Source organism: Scomber scombrus, chromosome 7 (genome assembly GCF_963691925.1).
Source record: "Scomber scombrus chromosome 7, fScoSco1.1, whole genome shotgun sequence".
Taxonomy (NCBI): domain Eukaryota; kingdom Metazoa; phylum Chordata; class Actinopteri; order Scombriformes; family Scombridae; genus Scomber; species Scomber scombrus.
Genome location: NC_084976.1, coordinates 7,265,797 through 7,287,972, shown reverse-complemented (window position 1 = coordinate 7,287,972; position 22,176 = coordinate 7,265,797). Strand labels below are relative to the sequence as shown.

Genomic DNA, 22,176 nt, shown 5'->3' with positions numbered 1-22,176 from the left:
AACTGTGACAAATGGGAACAGGACAGACAGGTGGAGGATCCAAATGCAGACAGGACAGACAGACTGGTTTAATGAGGGGGCTTTAGTGCTCACAAATCAAACAGGCTTACAGGTCAGAATGAGAATCAGTCCGAATAAGTCAAACAAAGCAGACAGGCAGGTCAAAATCAGTCCAAATGTCAAAACTGCAGGGACAGGTAAGGAATAGGAACAAACAGGTGCAGGCAGGATCAGGGTTAGTTTGGCCAGAATGTGAGAGTCCAAATATGACAAACTGGCAGAGAAGAAAGCATGTGGAGCGGTATAATTAGTAGGATATGTCTAATGAGGGAATGAGCTGCAGGTGAGCAGTGGTCTGATGAGAAGTGGGAACAGGTGTGTAGATGGGGAAAGGAGAGAAAGTGTGAGGGTATCTGGTGGACAGCTTGAAGATGGCAGGGAAGTAAATGGCCCAGGAGAAATGAGCAGGGGCTGGAAACAGAGACAGTGCCGGGGATGAAAGAGTGTGGCTCCAGAGAGGGACCCAGGAGCAGACTGTGACACTGACACATAATTAGCAAGCTAGATGAGAAGATTGATACCACTCTCATTTCTGTACGTTAATATGAAGCCGCCGGTTAGCTTCGTTTAGCTTAGCATTAAGACCGGAGGCAGGGGGAAACCCTTCTGTCAAAAAAACCTTCCTACTATCACCACCAAAGCACACTAATTGTACACATTTTACAAAATAATTAATAATAATAATAATAATAATAATAATAATAATAATAATTAAAATAACTGTTTTTAGTTTTACAGAACCAAGTCAGCTGTTTCCACTGTCTCCTAGCTAACTGTCACTAGTTGTAGCTTCACAATTAATGGACACACACGAGAGTGCTAATAATATTCTTGTATAACTCTTGGCAAGAAGGGAATATGTGTATCTCCTAAAATGTCTGAACTATTCCTGTAATTATAGAAATAAGAAAACAGCTGAGCAGTTTAATCTGCGGGAACATCTGGATATTAGTAACTGTAGCTTTTACCATTAGAAATATGAACATCAAAGAAACACCTCTATTAAGCTTCTTTTTTTTGTAATTGGTTTGCTTTGAGATAATACTTGCTGCAGATATTATAACCAGCCAGATGTGTATAGAAGATGTCTGCCAGCAACAGTAACACATTTTGTTGAATCCATAATTGTCATTGATAGCCTGGAAATGCAGTAATACGCTTTAAAAGACAACCTGTGTTCATTCCCAGCATGAAAGTATAGAAGTTAAAGTATAGTTTTCACAGTAGCAGCATCACCAAGTGACATTGATGATCCCTGACTTTAGTTTTAGTGCCATCATGAGGTTGAGTTTTGGGTGGATGGATTGCCTTTGGCATACACATTTATGTCCCCCTTGGGCTGAATTGTAATAACTTTGGCAATCTCTCTTCTAGACCCATCATCCTATCAAAATTTTGAATTTGTCCAATACTTTGTTTTATGACCAACTACCTGCAAAAGTAATGACTTTCCCATCTGCCTCAGCTGTACTTTGTTTTTGCTATTTAGTGAACATGGTAGGCTTAAACATTAGGCCTTTTATCATTAGCATAGTCATTGTGATTTTAGCAGTTAGTTCAAAGTGGCATTTTGCTGAAGTACAGCCTCACAGAGCTGGTAGCATGGCTGTAGACTCTTAGTTTTGCTATTCTAAATTACAGCATTGATCAGAACTCAGTGCACTGTGTGATGGTGTAACACTTTCCATATTGCAAAAAAAATGTCTCGGTCTCTCATCCTTCAACTGCACTGGAAAAAGAGACAATGCATGTAGCATGGTCAAGTAGTGAGTGAAAGAAGAAGACACAGATCTTTCAAGAGCATCTTCAACCCCATATTTGCCTTTTTATTGAACTCCCCCAGTCCATTGCTATTGCTGCTTAATGGTGAGTTCCAGTAGAGTGAGGCTGGTAAGAGGGATCAGCATGTACAGTACTGCAGTTGTGATCACAAGCGGGTATTCTTGAAAGCCCCATAATTCTCTCTAATGTCAAACAGTGTGTGGGAGGTGGACTGGCCTACCAACAGTATGTGTCCAGATTAATGAGCTGTGGCCAAGATCACCCACACAGCTGTTATCAGACCATTATCTACTCTAAATCCGAGCAACCGATTTGAATTGAGTCGCTTCTCCATTCTTGCAACCTCCCGCCTCTTCCCATGTGTCTTGATCCTCTTTCTGATGTTCTTTGAAGATCACAATGCCCTTGAGCCTGCGAGAACATTAGCATTACAGTAGAGAAGTGTAGAAGTGTCTTCAAGGGGGATTTTTGACAAACAAATAGCTAGAATGCACATTGCTTTACCCAGAACAGGATATAGGTAAACAGTCTTCTGTTGTGGTATGCAGGTAAGCATCAGCCTTTTCAACAGTACACAACATTAAAAGTTCAAGTCTATACCCAGCCTGCACATCAATAATTCAGCATGGCTTGGGTTTCCTACTGTTTTATTGCTCTGCTAGACTGCCAAGCTCTGCCTCAGGACCAGACTTTGCAATAAAAAAACTGAAGTGTCACAAAAAAGTGCTCTCCCACTGACTGAATCACCAGATGCAAAGGACTCTTTGGGAACATTTAGATATATTTTAAAAGTTTGGAATAGTTTTGAAACACCAGCGCCTCTGGGAAAGATAAAGTAACAGAGTAAGATCAATAATTTATCTTTCAAGATCATGCAGTATATTTGACAGTTGGGGACTTCTGAACGACTTGTTCCTGATTGTCCCTGATCCTGACTTCTGTGTAAGTCTTTCACTTACTGTGACACTGATCTATTTGTGAGATTCACAAGTACAGTACATGGTTCTTTCACGACACTGCAACTCAGGGTATGTGGCAAGATCTCATACCAGTGCTCTTTTTTGCCTAGATTTGTATACCCATTCTCTTCACTGTGTTGAACTCTTTATGGCCACTTTTAAGTATCATTAGATCATGAATTGCTGTGGCACTAAAAACTGTACCCACCATGAGTAGATGGGTGTAACTGATAGCAGAACCATTGAATTTTATGACATCATCACTTTAATGTAGATCAGTCATGTCATTGAAGATACCCAATCTGCTTACCAAGGTCAATAACAGCGCTGATACTGATCCAGATGACGTTATTCCCTTTCTTGATGCAACTGCCACCTCTGCTGTTGACACACTAGATTTATTGCAAACATTTGCAGAGTCCATGTGTTGGTTTTGCCAAATTGTCCTGTATCCATAAATTCCAAAGATTAATGCAGGTGGCCTTTGACAAACTTATTTACTCACTACTCTACCTCTACCTTCCATTTGACTCAGTGTTTGTGTGAAAGTTGTATCATGAATACAGCTTGTTATTAGGGAAAGAAATTGTTGCATACCCCCAGATATTGACCTATAGTGTTGATAGATGTAATTTGGTTTCTCACTCATGCAAAGAGTAGATACTGCTGGGAGTATTTCAGCTCAAGTAATTGCTCTTGGATTTCTAACTTTTTCTGTATACTCACAGTCATTTATTCCCTTCATCATCATATTCACATCATCATGCTGACAGCTTGATTTTGATGTTTAGGCTCAAAGTTTATTAGAGTTGGCCTAAATCAGGCCTGGATGTTAAATAAAGTATTCCAAGAGCCAGCTCTGATGTGCCTTTTAACAGGTTGAGTTAAAGGAGGCAATTACCTTTATCTATATGCTACTAAAATTCTCTGTGTGTAAAATGTGCTAAAACCATTAATCAGTAGGGCATTTACGAGACCCCCCATTTCCTTCTTCTTCTTCTGACCGGAACATAAATTACCTATAATAAAACCTGTGCAGATACTTCTCTGTCAGAAAAAGAACTTTAACAATCTGGAACAAAAGTCTATTTTTGCTCCATTATATGGCTGCACATACAGGGTGGATATCTATCAACGTCTTTCTTAGAAAAGCCTACACCCAACAGAAATACACAAGCCACAAGCTGTAGATTTTCTGTTCAAACAGGGAAGAGACAAAGTCTAATGGGATCAGCGTTGGGTGAAAACAGACTAATAAGAGAAGAAAGTGAATGCGCACTGGAAGAGATGTAGACTGATGGAAAAAGATAGGCTGCAATTTGGCCATTTTATTTATCTTTTTGTGGGATCATTAGTAGTTAGACATTAGAACTGTGGGCAAGAGGAAGGACGATTAAAGTAGAGTGAGATGACTGGTTGATTGGCTGGTTTTGTCAACGTTGTTCAGCAGGAGAAAAGATTCATATTGTTTGGGTGCTTTGTTGAAAGATGAGAGAGGAAAAGGCATTAAGTTTACCCGCAGATCGAAAGTGTCTGCAGTATTTTCACATGAACAAATGTATTTGCTACATAGTCCCTGAATTATTGAACATCACAGTAAATCGACTTACAGTATAGCAGGCTCATGAAAGTATTTCTATTTTCTGTTTTATAGCCTACATAGATCCACTTTTTAAGAACCACTTACAGAGCATTTTATGTTTCTAGTTGTAGATGACGTTACAGTGTTTTTGCAGGGCAGTCATTGTAGTATGAGCAATGATAGCCACCATGACTAAACAAAAAAGGTGATAGTTACTAAAACAGCTACTTCAACAATATTTGACACACTGTTTGACTTGAACTACAGTGCAGTGCAAACCACCACAGAATTATAGCAGAGGTTCTCTTTCACCTATTTGTTTTCAATGTCTCAGATCGCTCTCAGTCTCTTCTCACTGTTAGCATGTAGCTTAACAATCCAATTCCTAGCTTTTGCCAGCAGAATAACCTTTGTCACTGGATGCTAACACAGACAGTGTTTGTCAAACACTTTATCTACTATTTGTCATAGAGTGGACTTTGAGACATCATGTTGGCTGTCAACCTACAGCTAATACGCCATAGTGAGCTTAGCTGAAAGTATAAAATAATAAGCCACCAAACCAGGTAGCCCTAGAGCTAGCTCCAATATATAGCTTAACATAGTGGCCTGACCCCAGTGAAGTTTTGCCACCCTTACTTTAGCTAAAATGTAAGCTAGTCATTTTGCAGACTGGGCCACTGTGTGAGAAAGTTAAATGTACTGTTGTTTCAGCCAGTCAAGCAAGTTAATAATGTACTCCTTGAACTTATACTGTAATGAAATAAATGAAAAACAGTGGCTCTCAGATAGTATCCAGTCAATGTAAAGCATTCAAAAATGGCCTGCACAAATGTAAAATATACATTATTTGTAGTTAAACAGCTAAATATTGCAAACACTAGTGTGAATTTTGACCTAAGCTGTATAAACGCCATGACATGTCTCCTTTGGTGCTTATTGGTACATTTGTAAATCTATCTTTGTGTGTAGCGCATACATGTTTGGTGGTTAGCTTTCAGTTGTAATCCCTGTTGCTTTGATATCAATATTTACTATACAATTTGTTTTTCACATGGGCTTCATCACAGCAAAGAAATTACAACTCCACTAACCACTAAGTGAAATGTCATTTAAAGCTAAGGCGTGTAATACGAAGACAGTCCTGCTATCTGTGTCCACCAGTGGTAGTAGCAGCATTGTGTGGGAAGCCAGCATTTCCTCAGATGTCACTTCCAGCCTTCACAGTGTCTGCATCCCAATGGCTTTCTCTTTGTTTGGCTGCCACACCACATCGGTACTATGCTACACTAGGACACAGTGCATTCTGGGTATTTTTTTTCTCCCCGTGCATGTTGCTTGAGGGTGAGGGGAACTATAAATAAACACAGGGCTTTCATGGTCCATTCATGTGTAACTCAGCAAGGCATCACTCATGCAGCATGGTTTGTATCGCACTCTGCACTCACATAGATATAGTAGTTTCAGCATGAACCAGTGTTTTCTGTGGATATATATCTAAATGTAATATAAGAACACAGGTTTTTCAGTGCTGTGCTCAGCATAGAGGTGAATGGTATTATTAAGAATGTGTCTGAAGCTCAGCAGTGTTAAGGCTGGCATGACTCATACATGGCTACTTCGGCTTGATGACCCCCATCAGTTTGCTGCTATGGGAGTTTGCACCTGTGAAGATGATTTCAAAGGAATTTTACTGCATCAAGCAAATATGAGCATTTGTTGCCAAGGAAACCACCTTGCCATGTCCCCATTGCTGCTTATTGGTACATTTATAAAAATCCATGTATTAAAAAATTCGAACCTGACATGTATATATGTGTGCCCTGTGGTGCATGAATGCTTGGCAGGTTTCTTTTAGTTATACTCCCACAGTAGTTTTCATATCAGTTACATTTATTGATGTGTTAAAGGGTGCCATTTGAAATAAGAGTCCCATCAGTCGTGTTGAGTGTGGCAGATGCTGCAGGGCATCCTCATATACTATTGAGTGACAGTTATTTGACACCATGTTGGTCAATGGGGCACACATGAGTCCAAAGTGTGAGGGTTGAAGATCTGGATCAATACAGGCCAACTAGATCACCTCCTAAAGGAATGCCTTTGAAGGAAAAGTCTGGCATCTCATAAAATGACCAAAACGAGTTTGTCTGCTGTCAACTGAAGACGTAAATGTTTAAAAGTGGGTCACAAATATGTGGCTTATGTGTTTTAGTTCAGTTACAATTTATAGTTTTCTATTTCAGCAAATATGACACAAACAAGAGTAAACAGTGTATTTTGGAGGGATTATTTTGAGCTGGTGTGCTTGTGAGTATTAATGGCACCAAGGGGATTGATGTTGGATTGACCTAAAACAAATACAGTGCTGATTTCATCGTAATGAAGGAACACATCATCTAGTGCCATGATGTGACTAATTAATGTGTTTTTAATCGTTTTGAGAGGGAGAGGAATAAGCTATAAAGGCTGTGGCTGCACAGATAATACTATATTCAAATGCAATTAAAAAGACGCAAGATAACCACATACCAACATTACAATAAACATAGTAAGTATATATATTTTTGCACTTCAACAAACAAGAAAACTAGTGTAACAAGTAACCATGTCCCCGAGCATGAACATGACATCTGCCAACACAGAGCTCTCCTGAATGTAGCTATTTTATGTATTTTTAATAGGATTTAGACCACAATAGTGTTTAGTTATGGAAGAACATGCTCTCACAAGCAGTGGCTACACAGAAAATAGTTTAAGCATTAATTCATTGCTGTTTGTGAGACAGTGATTCTCCCTGGTGTCAGCTTGAAGCATGGCACAATGTCAGCTTGTGAAAATGTTTAAAGGCTTTTCATGCATAACAGATGAGTCTACATAAACTTATATGTCAGACAGAAGCATAAGATGTTACTGTCTGTTTGTGAAGAAGCATGCAACATGTTGAAATGTGGGTGCTTTTTTCTTTTATCTTACCCCCCCCCCTCATATTTTTTTAATCGCATACACAAACTGTAGTGGGTGGGAACATGTCAGACCCATGATGCATCTCTCTTTGCTCGCAAAGCTGCACAATGACGGCTCATGAGATGTGGCTGCATATTAGTGGATGTGTGTATGTTTGACAGAGTGTGTGTCTAATAGTGTAGAGGCCTTTGTAATCCTGTCATGATTAACCTTGGATAACAGCTAAAATACCCCAGGCTTTAAGTAAAGGGCATTTTCTGTGTATGGACTGTATGCATTGTTCATATTAAAGCTTCTGCACAAGAGACTGCCTCATGTTTGGCTGCTACAACAGTTATAATACTAGAATAGATCATTATATTGCACCTTTATCTCAACAAGTTGAATTGTGTCAACTTACATCATGTTCAAATCTCCTAGGACTCACCTTTGTTCCCTTTTCCCAGAAGCCCTGTATTATTTTCACATGTGAACACTTGAGACCCATCTATTTCCATCAGCCTCATTCTCCATCATTGATGGAAAGTCAAAAAGCTTTAGCAACAGGCTTTTCTTCTTGTTTTGTGTCAGTATTACCTCTCCTTTGCCGCAAAGCAGCTTTCCTGAAAATATTTACCTGTGGCAGACAAGAGAAATGTGTAGAAAGATGCAGTGGAAGCAGCTAGACTTCTTGAGATGTTATTTTGGTTCACAGTAGTCATAACTTTTTAGAAATGACAAAAAAAGCCTTTTTTTAAAATAACCATTCCAACTGAGGAACAGGAATATGCAACCCCATAAGCCAGCAATTAAGCTACATCAATGTGTGTGTGTGTGTGTGTGTGTGTGTGTGTGTGTGTGTGTGTGTGTGTGTGTGTGTGTGTGTGTGTGTGTGTGTGTATCATGTGTGAAGCCGCAAGCAGTATCTAGACCAGTGCAAAATAACTGCAAAGTGTGACTATTGCAGTTATTACCAGCTGACTTCTCTTAACAGCTGGATGGACTCACTCCGTAATTACTCTCAGTGGTTCAGTATTGCCACTTCTCCATGCCAGCCCTTCCTGGTTCTACATAGGCGTCAGGCTTTTATCAGAGCTAGGCCTCATGTGGCTTCTGCTGTTACCTGCACTTTGCCCAGCAGCTCAGTTGGAAATATTTTGAATTGCTGCTCTGCTCACTCCAAACTCAGTTTTAGATTTCAGTTTGATTTGATTTTATGCTCTGTGAAAACACTTTAGCGTAAGTAAGGGGTAGGATGATAAAAGTATAATATTAAAGGTATTGTTTTCCAAAGACTTCACGCATACATTTGGTTGTCAGCCATTGTTGGCTTGTTAGTGATGCTAAAAGGCTCCCTAGAGATGAGGGGAACAACAGAGTTGGGTGATAATTCTATGTGGGTGTGACTACAAGTGACGCCTTTAAGATTACACATACTCATTTGACCAATTGTGAATTAGAAAAAACATTGATAGGTGAAGCAATAAGTATCTTAGAATGGTTTGTCATTCAAAGGAATGGAAAGGTAGCAGTTACTTTATTACTACTGTAGCTGCACATCATATGAATTGAACCAACATGCTAAACATGCTCAAATGTTTTACCCTTGTTTATCATATCATGATACTGTAATTCAAAATCTTAATCCAGATCAGTTTACTAAACATGGAGAATACTACTCAGTCTGTAGTGGTATAATATTTTTGTGGGTTTCTGAAGTCTTAGAGAAGAATTATCTCTGCTTGTGTTTGGAGATTTAAGATTTTTAATTGAAAGTAAAAGTCTGCATTACAAACTGGGTTTAGAATTACGTTTGAATAACATGAGGGTTTATAAGGCAGAGAGGGTGTAACATGAAAACTTTTGAGTTGCATTATCGATGATGATGTCACGATAGTCAGGATATATCAGTTTGTGCCTTCTTCTTTTAATCTGTCTCTCATAAAGTGTGAAAGTGCAATGCTACATTTCTGGATTACTTTTAAAATTGATATTATTATTAGTAGTAGTGTGCTTTTAGTTTGAAATGTGTGCATGTCTTTGTGTGTTTTAGTCAAGCAGATGCTTTCAATTATTTACGATTTAATAAGCTGTATATTGCATCAAGCATTACATGGAATTTGAATCCAGGCATGCAAGTAATTGTTAGTCAGTCGTGACTGCTGTATCTGTGTGTGCTAGCACTCCACTAAGGCCACATATCGAGCCCTCTCTCTCTCTCTGTATCTTTTCTTTACACACACACATGAATAATTGAGAAGGAAGGTGGGGGGGGGGGGGGGGGGGGGGGGGGGGAGACAGTGAGTCAGGAGCTCCTGCTGAATTTTTGTTCAGCATCTCAATCAGAATGGAGGCTGTACTGCTCATGTCTCTATCTCTCTGTTTCTACAGGATTAGGATGTTATTCAACTGCATATGAAAAAAAAAAAATTCCCAAGACATTATGCAACACATTTTAAAATAAATATTAATTCTGTAGTCAGTTCATCAAAAGTTTATATGTATTTTGTGTGAGCGGCGATTGCCACTATAGCTGAACAAACAAAGAAAAGAGACGTTAAGGTATGGAACCACTGTTTGATTGACAAGTACTGTATTCACTGTAGGTTTGCATCACCTGTTTATACAGATATTAGATGATAGTATGTGCATTTTGCCTCCCAGTTTGGTGGGAGCACTAACCTCAATGAAAGAAAGACAGACAGTGAGTGAGACAGACCATCCAGCAGACTGAGATAGAGACAGAACGATGAAAAGCAAAGGATGATGTAGGCTGCTGACTCATCAGCCCTGTAGGGATTATCCTTCTGTGTGTGTGTGTATGTGTGTGTGTGTGCATTTTCTGCTTTACTACTCTAGAGGACGTGTACAGCAATCAGTGCTGCATGATGAAAGCGTGATAGCAGAAACAGAAGAGCTAACTGACTTGTAGCACGACTCTCAAAAGCAAAGTGACCTTGAACGCTTTTTTCCATCATTATTCATCCCTTTGCTTTTCCAGCCACTCCTACAGTACCATGGTATATTTGACTTGATTTATTCATAGCAATAGAAAATGGTAAATGGACTGCACTTATACTATACTATAGCGTTTTTCTAGTCTGAAAGCCACTCAAAGCGCTCTAAAGCACATGCCAACATTCACCCATTCACGCACACATCGCAAAGGCTGCCATGCAAGCTGCCCACTTACTCAGGAACAATGCAGCTCTTTTTTGAAATCCAAATCCAACACCGTACATTTACAGTACAATGTTCCTGATGCTTTCTCACACACGTACTCATGCACCAGCGTCACAACCATCAGGAGCAATTTGGACACTTCAACATGTGGCCTGGAGGAGTTGAGAGTTGGAGGTGGAATTTAGTCTATATTGCACACCATGAAGGAAAATTCAATAGACATCTCTCAGCTGCCTCCCTGTCTGCTGGCAGTGAATGAACACACTTGGATATGACAATATTAATGAATCACAGGTCTCAGTAGCAGTTGCTCTGCACACGCCCCGTTCTGCTGAATCAAACCTTTTAAAATGACGCCGGTCATGTTTTCTCTTCCCCTCTGTCCATCACTGTGTGCGCACATCCACTCATCTCATTCCTCACACTGTCTCTGAATATGTGCCTGGAGGTTTGCCATAAAGGACAGCTGAATCCAGTGAATGGATTTCCTGTTACTGTTATCTGATAGATGCTGGAAAACAGGAGGAAGGAAGCATAGTTTGAGATTGCTTTAATTTTCTGAGTGTTTGTAAGATGTCTTAAGCTTTATGTAGATTGTTCTCTTGGTCGTCAAGTGTTATATGAATAAATACACATTACATGGACACACTAAGATTGGTAACACTTAAGTATAAACTATGAATTGTAGTACTTACCATTATTCAAGTTTCAAGGTTGTTTTGGTGTCTTAGTGGTTTTCACAATATAGCTTGTATGTTGTATGTGTATGTGCATTTTTAAATTAAAGCAGCATTGCCAGCTTTAGTACCTTGCAACATGCATCATTGACATTTTATCAACTATAAAGTTGGCCAATATGTTAGCATACTATTGCTTATTTATATATTCAGAAATACAAGCACTTATTTAGAGTTATGTTTCTGTGCTTGATAAACCTTTCTTTCCTTGACTAATTAATAAGTCCTATATTCACTTTCCTTTAAGTTTTATTAGCTCTTAAGCTGTTAAATGGTCCACTGTGTTCACCAGCTGGCCTCTAACTTTGTCAGAGTTGTGGTTTCATCACTATGAGCAACCAAGCTTACATTGCACATAGTCATTTGATCCATTGTTAATACAAATATATTGATAATTGCAGCTTTAAATTAAATGTTGTGACTCAAAATGCACATACTGTAGTACTGTCACTGATATTTGGAAAGTTTTTTCCATGAAGTGAATTATAAGTGCACCAGAGTCGTGGGGGAGTTTGAGCCAATCTCAGCTGACGTTGGGCGGGAGGCAGGGAAATATCCTAGACAGGTCACCAGTCAATCACAGGGCTAACATACAATATATACAAAGACAGACAACCATTAAGACTCACATTCCAGAATCATCAGTTACCTGCATGTTGTTGGTCTGTGGGAGGAAGCCAGAGTACCCAAAAATATCCCATGCAAAGAAAGGCCCCAGCCAGCCGGTGGGTTCAAACCCATAACTCTCTTGCTGCGAGGCGACAGTGCTAACCGCTGCTCCACAATGCAGTATTCATTATTCAATATTATACATTCATTACACAACAATACATGCATACCGTTGAATAGGTTTAATCATCAAAGTGGATTACTGGAATCGCTAATGTACAAATGAAAAATTGATTATTTTGGTATTACCTGGGCTCTCATTGCTAAATGGGTAAATTGACCAACACACCGGCCTCTGGTGTATTTGCTCACCACTCATCTATATGGCTGAATGTCTGATTCTCATTACAATCCTGTCTTCTGTGTCAGTTTCTCTTTGTCTGTCTCTGCTGTGGAATATTCCACTCTGTTTCTGCCTCTGCCTCTGCTGGTATTAATGGCTGGCTGCAAAATCGAACAAAGCAGCAGCCAGTGTGACTCACACTCGGCAGTGGTGGCATAATGTGAATCACTTATCTAAATACATTTCATGAAGATGTAAAATGGCAGCTTCCTGAATCAATTCAGTAGATAAAACTGTAAAGTCTGCTACTTCCTAAATTGGCATTTGTTTGACAAAGTACACTTGAACACTTTTAGACAGACACTGGAACCTGAAACTGGACTGAAACATAACCTTTCAGTGAAGTGGTAATTATAATATGGTTTGATCCTGAAATAATTTTCTTAATGGAAGTAGCTTTTGGTATGGATTCCTCTGTGTCAATATAATGGCAATTGTTGGTACAGAATTATTAAGCATGCACACTTTCATTGATTGCACAAGATCACATGATCAAATTCAAATAGTTTCAAAATGTTTTTGCTTGCATGTCATATGCCAATCCCTCAATTACTTTGCAAGGGAAAGATCACGGTTTAGGTTAAAACAGTAAAATTGCCCGACATGATGGTAAAAAATCTGGTTAGTGGTCTACAAAGGTCCGCCAAAAATGTTGGGTCAGTGGTCTACAAAGGTCTGCCAAAAATGTTGGGTCAGTGGTCTACAAAGGTCTGCCAAAAATGTTGGGTTAGTGGTCTACAAGAGGTGTGGCAATAAACTCCAGGAACCCATTCTGTACCAATAAAACAAACTACTATCAGCACAGCAACCAGTCCAGACTAACAGCCTGTGGACTACTGGCACAGAAACCCGTTCAGTGTCAATGGTTGCTAAATTGCTGCACTGGTTCCTTAACCGTAGCTGGTGCTTTTCTTTATTCAGGTAACAAAATAATGAAATGAGAGGGAATACTTTGCTGGGAAAGTCTTAAAATAAGTAGATTAACATTGAAAGCAAGTGAAAATATCTCATTCCATCTGCAGATGCTTTGGTTATGTTGAGAAAATACTGCTGAGGGGAAGAATATGGTGAATTAAAGTGAACATTAGAATGCAAGAGAGTGTGGCTGTGAAATGCAGCAAAATCTGGACTCAGTACCACTGCATCGTATTTATTCTAGCACCCTCCTGGTTGTTTACTAACCCATCTGTTCTCTCTCACAATCCCTGCAGTTGTTCATGCCATCATTACTTGGACAAAAAGTTTTCAGCACAAGCTGTACCTGCTCTGAATCTCTCCCCTGCTAATATCCATCATTTGACCTCCTGTGCGTCTTCTTCTCTTGCTTCCCAGACCTGATCCAGGCCACCCAGGATACCAATGTAAACGTTCCCCAGATGGCTGACACGCTGATGGAGAGGGCTGGCAATGCCAGCTGGGTGGTGGTCTACAAAGCCCTGATCACCACACACCACCTCATGGTGCATGGCAACGAGGTGAGGTTATAACTATTGTACACATCCATTTTTTCATCTCTATCCAAGTTCCTCTACTGACTACCATACTGAAATTATGGCCCCCAGTAAAGACAGCTGGTTGTCCTGGAAAGTTGTCACATTTAAAGAAGGTCAGTGCTGGACAAGGGCATTAGTGCTTGGTCAACTTTTAAAAGTACAAGACAAAAGGTAGACACATAAATACCAGCTCAAAAACACACCATATTGGGTGCGCAGATTACCTGTCATGGATATGACTGCTGTTTGGATCTCTGTTTATTCAGCCATGTCTTTCGTCTAAAAGGGTGGAAATAACTAAATCAGCACAATCATACTGCAGTTACATTTTGAACATGCTTCTGTTATACAAAAACACAAAAGTAATTCCTGATGACTTGAACCCTTTGAATTCATATGTTAACCTCTTCAAGCCCACCCATCAATATGTCAGTTTTATTTTTACAAACTCAAGCCAAACATTGTTGAAACCCAGACATCTTTATTTTACATTTATATCAGGTTGATTTTTTGGTAAATGTGTATAAAATGATGCACAAGACTGTAGACATAGAGTATTACTATTTGATCGGATGTTGCATGCACAAAACACATCTTTGGGTTGAATACCTCAATCTATGAAAAAATAACATTAAACATTAAAGCTGCACTTATCAGTGCAAAAGCTTGCAGTGTGAACGTTGCCTGTGTGGAAAATATGTTTTCCGCGTAGTTGCCAATATTCTGTATACATCCAGCAGACATGAAACAATATTAGTATTCATTTGGAGTCATGTTTCAAGCCAACTGATTAATGTAAGTTCAGTACTTTCTCTCCATTTACCTCAGCTTTGGTCTCCACAATCTCCTGAGAAAAATGTCTGGCTATTGCTGCTACATGCTCTGCTATGTTTACCAACCTAGCTAGTTTCTAGCTTTTTTTGTTTGTATTTTAGTGCAGGAAAGGTGATAAAGTAAAGTACAATGGGTATATTATCACTTTTATGCTAAAGACGGATACCTGCTGTGTTAGGGGAAAAATGCTGAGAGCAGTGAGAGTGAACTGAATGTAAAATTGATGCCTGGCGCTAAAATGCAAAGCAAAGATGAGAGAAACCGCTGAGTCATGTGATAGTTTTCAAATAGTAGATAGTGGAAATCAAATCTGATCTTTTCCATTCTAGTTTGGGTCACTTTCGAAGGAAGTGGAGACATAACATCCATCTTTATATACCGTCTATGATTCATCTTACCGACTTTAAAAAGTAATGCTTTTTGCTGCACAGGCCTTAAGTGGCCATAAAACCAACTAATGCAGATATAAAGCTACTTTAAGAGAAGATAAAAGGGAAAACTGGATTTGAACTTATTGGCTGTGGATGGATGTCAGGCACTGAACGGCGCCCTTTAAAATTCCCCTTTAGCTTTAGCTCAACAGCAGTTATGGTTAGCTATTGTACTTTCAGTCTGTCACCTGACCTCCTGACCCAATTTATGTCCTGACAGCTGAAGAAAGGCCAAAGCTCTGAATGGGGAACAAGGGATAACTTAGGGAGATAAACAGATGCTGACATTCAAGTTGACCAAGCTTACCACAGAAATACAGAACGGAGGCAGAAAAGCAAGAAAGACAAGGAAAAGTGTGCAGAAGTACTTGATAGATGGAGAATGAAAATACTGTATAATAACTATATAATACTGTATAATAAACTAATAATAATAGTGTTGCCATGTCTGACCCTTCACACATGCACACATTTCACTGATAAGCTCAGTTTGTCTTTGAATAATATCTTTTCCATGTTTGTTCTATTATCAATATGAAATGAGCACAAATGCTTGAGGGAACAGCGACATCAATGTATGTGAGAGCCAGAGCTTTGCTGTTGTAGTGTCCCTGATGATGATAGAGAGTACAATGTTGGTTTAGCACAGAGAGAGAAGAAAGGAAGGAGAGGAGGAAATGTGTAGCATGTACATGTGTCACTGGAGTCAGCTTTTTCTCTCATTTGAGGGAGCCTATTTATCTTTATTGTGCTCCATTTCCTGGTATTCTCCATGTATCTAATTTGTATTCACACCTTCCCACTCATGGAGGCTGAAGCATTGCTCCTTTAACGCTGTTTTTTTGTAATCACTGAAGAAACAGAGCAGGATATCATCACACCTTTTTTATTAATTCAATTCTCTGCTGCAGGCAGTTTTACAGATTTCTTGTAGGCTACTGGAAGCGTTGAACGGCTCCTTAGAGATGGCTGTGAACATCAAACAAGCTTTCCTTTCCTTATATATCTGTTTTTACCCCCCGAAACTAATAGGTAAAAAGAAAAAAGAGACACACATCTAGGTCACACTTGAGTAAAGCAGTGTTAAAATAAATAGAAAATACAAAAATAGAAAGGTATTTTTACCTTAGCTTGTGGGTCATTATTCAGTGTTCAGTTTGTATAAGGGGTCGGGGGAAGTATTATGAGTTCAGATGGGTTGGGGGCTTGGAGTATCTTACTTCATCCTGAATGTCTGTGGTAAATAGTGCTATTGCAGACAGGAAGAAGCCTTTGCTGTTGAGACTTCCTTGTCTGTGATATGTCAGGTTGTATTTACTGTTCTGGCAGGTGAAGGGAGTGTGGAGGATGACCCATACTTTTGGTGTATAGAGACTCAATGCTGGGGGATCTCCATAGTTAATCAAATGACCAACTTCCAAGTAAAGTTTTGTCGCTGCTGTCAATCTGACCAAGGACTTTAGTGTCATCTGCAAATTTAAAAATGATTTTGTTTGTCTTTGGATGTGCAGTCATGGGTGAACAGTCACAGAGTGTCTGTGCTGTGTTACTGTCAGCAGGAACAAATATCATGAAAATATAATATGCTGTCATTGCAGAGATAAATTGTGTTTACTGAGAACCTTTCGATTTGTAATGTATGGTAATTTCTCACTTAATAGCAACTAATATTTTCCCAGTTTTGCTAATGTGTGCTATCTGCTCAATATCAGTACACTAAAGATGTTTGACAGTCCACTTACATTCACCATCATGTTTTAAATGTGAATAGTTTTTTCCATATCTTGCCTTCATTTACAACCTCTTCTCCTCTCTAAAGCTATTTTCCAGCCAACGTTTTAATTAGGAATGTCAACTCAAATATCGAAACAAAGGATATAATTGCATTTGCCAAAATTAAATGAATTCATCAACATTTTTCAGAGTGCCTGGTCGAATGAGATAAATGACTCCGTGTTTATCCTGTCTTACAGAGATTCCTGCAGTTCCTGGCCTCAAGAAACACCTTGTTCAACCTCAGCAACTTCCTGGATAAAACCGGCTCTCACGGTGGGTGGTGTTTTTTTCCTATCTGCTGTTGGCCAAATGAGCACTGCATTACTTTCAAGCCTGGTTCCTGACATGAGCTTCTTTCTATCCTCTCATCTGTAATTTCCTTAATTGTGTACCCCTTTATTTATGTGCTTTCCCTCTCTGTAACATTTTTAATTTAGTCAATTTAATTTAATTCTGTTCATTAATTAAACAGATTTTTTTAAGCAGTTAAAGTATGTACAGTAACAGCAAAAAGCGTGAATGTTACAACAAGACCTGACCTGACCATTCCTCTTTTCACCCTTCAGTTGCAGCTTCACTAATCCCTGCTCCCCTCAATTAAACCCATCTCCATGGAAATTAATGTGGTCTCTCATGGTGATAAAGACTAGGTTCACAGCGTGTTGTCAGGGGCATTTAGAGCTGAGTTGAGAGAGCCAAATTCTACATTTTTAAGACATTTTCAAGTCCACACTAGATTACAATCAGGATTACATCAAACAAAACTGTAGTAATCTAAGCATGGGCTCACAGTGCTCCGAAATTTGTCATTCCACAATGAAGGAACCACAACCCCATGTTAAGATCCTCCATATTATTAAAGGAATAGTTTGGCATTTTGGGAAATGTGCTAATTCACTTAATTACTATCTTACTATCAGCAACTCTAAAACATTTTATTCATTTTAACTTTGGTCTTAGCCATGCTAGCTGTTTCTCATGTTTCCAGTCTTTAAACTAAGCTAAGCTAGTTCGTGCTGTGGCAGTAGCTTCATATTTATCATTCAGACAAGGTAGTTAAATGAATATTGATACCATTCTTCCCAATCTTTGTTGTTTAAACACTTTGGCTTGTGTACAGATTCAACAAACAATATAACATGTTAAATAGTGTGTTTTAGAGGTGCTTGTAGGCAGATTATTGTGTACAAAGCCGCGCTAGTTGCTTCCCTCGGCTCTGGTCTTCATGCTAAGCTACTGTAAGCTAATGGCCTCCTGGCTGTAGAAGCTTCCTACTTAGTGTACAGATACGGTATGATCTCCTCAACTCTTTTTTTGACAATACAGTTATTAACTTGATTTCCCAAAATGTAAAACTAATATTTTATTAAAATATAATATCACAGGTGTAACTTTTTTTGATGTGTGTTTGTATGTGTGTCTGTTTGTAAATCTCATAAGACACTGCTTGCACTGAGTTGACATTGGAGAATGTGTGTTTAATTAACATGTGTGTGTGTCTTCCTCAGGCTACGACATGTCCACATTTATCAGACGCTACAGTCGCTATCTCAATGAGAAGGCCTTCGCCTACAGACAAATGTCTTTCGACTTCGGCCGAGTCAAGAAAGGGTACAATTTCTCATTTCACATGACAGTGCTAAATTAACAATGCTTTGTTAGCTTAGTCGGGATCAGAAATGTCCCTGTCTTACAGCACTTGCCCTCGGAATAAGACACATCGCTCAGGGGCCCCGGTGGTGCGTGGGATGAACTCAGCTACCTCCAGCCTGGCAGTGGGCCAAGTGCATATCGTTACAGGTGGCCTGAGAGCAGAGATGAATATAGAGCGGGGTATTACTCATGCACAGAGAGTGGACAGCTCTGTTTTGCTGGCACACTAAAGGTCCCCCGGCTATATTGGCTGGCACTGAAAAATAAACTCATTCAACTACAGAATAGAGATCAGACATGTTGGTGGATACTATGTTCGTGACAAGTGCAGACTGGTATTCTAGTAAACAGACAGACAGACAGAATATGGGACTCTTTTAGTCCAAGCTGCTGGATTAATAACATTGGTTGCTAGACCATGGCTGTCCCCAAATTATTAAAGAGGGTTTAATGTCTGGTTTCAGGATGCTGCTGCTTAATTCTCTCATTCCTATGTCTCTTTCTTTCTTTTCCTTCTCCGTCTTAGAGCTGAGGGAGTGATGAGGACCATGTCAGTAGAGAAGCTGCTGAAAGGAATGCCCACCCTGCAGAGCCAGATTGACGCACTGCTGGATTTTGAAGTGAGTGACTCTCACTAATAGGGAGCAATGTGACTTTGCAAGGTTACTGAATTTGCTGAGGGATAAACACAGTCGAGAACAAAAAGCTGCCATCTGGGTGTAACAAAGCTTAGTGTTGTGGGAGCATATTCAAAGACATGTCAATCACAGCCATCGTCACATGAAGAACAGTTATTAGAGGGTTGAATTTACTGATGTGTGGTCTTATGTAAGAGAAACAAAACATGGATACCAATAGTGTTGATTTCAAAACTCTTACTGTGTAGTATATGTATATCCTTTAGTTTATTTATATAATTGTCTGAATATGTTCTTACTTATCAGATCCACCAGCATCTGACATCTTTTTCTTGGTGCTATTTTACACTTTATGTCAATTTCTGTTCTTCAATAGCCCAACCAGACTTTCATCCATCTATTGTATTTGTGTCAACAGGTACATGCAAAGGACCTGAACAATCAAGTGATAAATGCCTGCTTTCTCCTACTCTTCAAAGATCTGATTAAGTTGTATGCCTGCTACAATGACGGCATCATCAATCTGCTAGGTACAGAAAAAAAACACTTTATCACAGCATCAGTGATACAATAAATATATACAAGTTAAGAATTCCTAAAAGATAAGTCTAACATTATTTCTATCATTTTTTCTTATTGTTAGTTAATCTAAAAAAAAACAATGTGTTAGTCCGTCTCTCAATACTTTACACCCTCCCTACCATGTCTTTGGCACTCATCTCAATCCCATTTGTTCCAACTGAAAGCAGAAACCTTTAAAAATGGGTCCCAAATGTGTCCATTTAGTCACAGTGTCCCTATTCGATCACAGTCACGCCTCTCTCTTTCCCTTTGTTTTCTGTCTGTCTCTACACTGTCACATATTCAATAAAAGCGTCATCTTGATATCATGATGGTGCATCTTGAATAGTACCTTTCTTTTTTTAAAAGCCTGTTATTCTCTGAAAAAAGCTGAGCTCTATAGTTCTTAACAAAAGCTACTCAAGCAGGAGCAAAAGTGCATTCCTTGGGGACTATTTTCAGCTACAGATGTGATGCGCTAGTGAGTGGTTACTGCTGCAGAGCTGTGTATGTGGGATCAGCTAAAATTAACCACAGCTCTCATGCTTATTGTAATGAAGGAACATGTCACCCTGTACAATGACTTGTTTTTGATATTTGGACAGCAATTAAGCTCTATGGCACAGAGGATTTAGCTGTATCAGTAGCCTACTTGTTAGTAGGATCAGTTCACTCATAGTTTATAGATCCTTTAACAAACAGTGGTTGAAGACTGACATACATTTCATTACCTATGTTTCAGAGAAGTTTTTCCAGATGAAGAGAAGCCAGTGTAAAGACGGGCTGGAGATATACAAGAGATTCCTGACACGAATGACCCGTGTTTCTGAATTCTTCAAAATTGCTGAGGTAACCTGCTGTGCACATCCTGTGTAGCTACTTAACAGCTGGCCTTACTCTTGCTCGTTAACTGCTGGATAGAAATGTAACTGTCTTTTTTTCTTTTTCTTTTTACAGCAAGTGGGAATAGACAAAAACGACATTCCTGAACTTACTCAGGTAAGAGTGCTTGACAAGGTTTTGTCTTTCCTTTATTTATTGTTTAAGTTTTTGATTTGATTCGTGACGTATTTTAAAGCTATATACTACCAGAGCATGTCAGTGATTTTTTTTTTCTAACCTTGTTGCATGTAGTGTGAACGTATAAAGCCACCTCCTATTTTTCTTCTGCTGTGTTAACCATGATTGCTCTCCTTTGATTACAATCAACAACAGCTACACAGCTCCTTCGCTGTAAACAAGAGGCATATCGCGCTGTAACTTACCACCTCCATTCTCCATGCAGCCAATGACTCCTTCTCTTTTTACTTCCAGAGATGCAGATTGATCATTAAGGCTGAGAGTGTGAGTAGTGAGTAGTGCACAGAGCTAGCATTTGGAAGCAAACAGCATAGGGAAGGTCTACATTTGAACTCCCTTTGAGTGCACTGAATTGAAGCACATTGCACAGCGAGTGCACACCCAGCAGACAGACATCAGGTGCTCTGATGATATGGGATGATGTGACTGGACGAGATGATCGTATAAGCTGGGATATGCTGAGCAATGCTGCTGACCAGGCGGCTGTCTTCCGCTGCTAAGACTCTGAGCTAAACATAGTTTTAGTTCAACAAATGTATAAAAGCGGATTGCTATCCTTGAACTGTACAGCAGAGTTTCCATGACAGCGATAAAGTCATTGTAAAGATTATTTTTGAGTTTTCGGATTGCTGAGTTTTGAACAAAACAATATAAATGATTCCCAGGATGAGAAAACAGATTTCTCCTGTTGGTTCCTGAATCAGTTCTCAGTCTTGTTGTGGAAACTCTACAGCCGAGGTTATCCTTTCAGACATTGCAGTATGGATGACCTGCATGAAGAGCATGATGTTATGATGTCTGAGTAGCTTGATAAGTTACTGGAGCATTACCAATATGATATCTTATTTATACATATCCACACCATACCAAATCCAACATAGTGTAATGTATGACACTTTAATTGTTGAGACGTCAAAGGATTTGTTGGTTTGTAGGCTTGCAAACCTGCTACTGTAAGACAACTGTTATTAGTATTTGTGTATTAGTAGACTGGGTTTGTGGTAACAAAGTGTCTTTGCATTGACCTTGCAATTTTTGTCATTCCATGTCAGAATTGACCCGGTCTGGTTTGACTATTGATTTACACTTTTTACACTACTTTTTTTGAATTTTTCATTTAAATGAAGTTCTACCTTGTTTTTGAGTAAAACAAGCAGACATTATAAGTTAATTTGGTCTATCATAGACTGGTATATGTATAAAATTATCCAGGATATTCTGAGTAAATGAGCAAAACAATTTTATTTACAAAGAACAGTCAACAGTTATTTTCAAAATATCTGCTGGAAAGCACAATAGTGAACCAAAACAATACATGCTATAAATTTGAATAAAACACCCACAATTTAGTTATGAAAGGTGTGGTATGGAACCATCCTTGTTATTCTATGTCAAACAGATTAAAGAAATCCATATTTTTTATTTAAAAAAAACATTTGAAAACTGGTCAAA

The 22,176-nt window shown here is 39.1% G+C and overlaps 1 protein-coding gene across 2 annotated transcripts in view; it reads left to right on the top strand.

The window, feature by feature from the left end:
* Positions 1 to 22,176, top strand: part of snap91a (synaptosome associated protein 91a) — a 48,717-nt gene that overhangs the window by 6,388 nt on the left and 20,153 nt on the right. For both annotated transcript variants that reach the window (XM_062422604.1, XM_062422603.1), the window contains exons 2-8: positions 13,591 to 13,733; positions 16,990 to 17,065; positions 18,301 to 18,403; positions 18,972 to 19,065; positions 19,502 to 19,613; positions 20,387 to 20,493; positions 20,602 to 20,643. In XM_062422604.1, the coding sequence (XP_062278588.1) occupies positions 13,591 to 13,733; positions 16,990 to 17,065; positions 18,301 to 18,403; positions 18,972 to 19,065; positions 19,502 to 19,613; positions 20,387 to 20,493; positions 20,602 to 20,643 (677 nt within the window). The remainder of the gene's footprint in view (positions 1 to 13,590; positions 13,734 to 16,989; positions 17,066 to 18,300; positions 18,404 to 18,971; positions 19,066 to 19,501; positions 19,614 to 20,386; positions 20,494 to 20,601; positions 20,644 to 22,176) is intronic.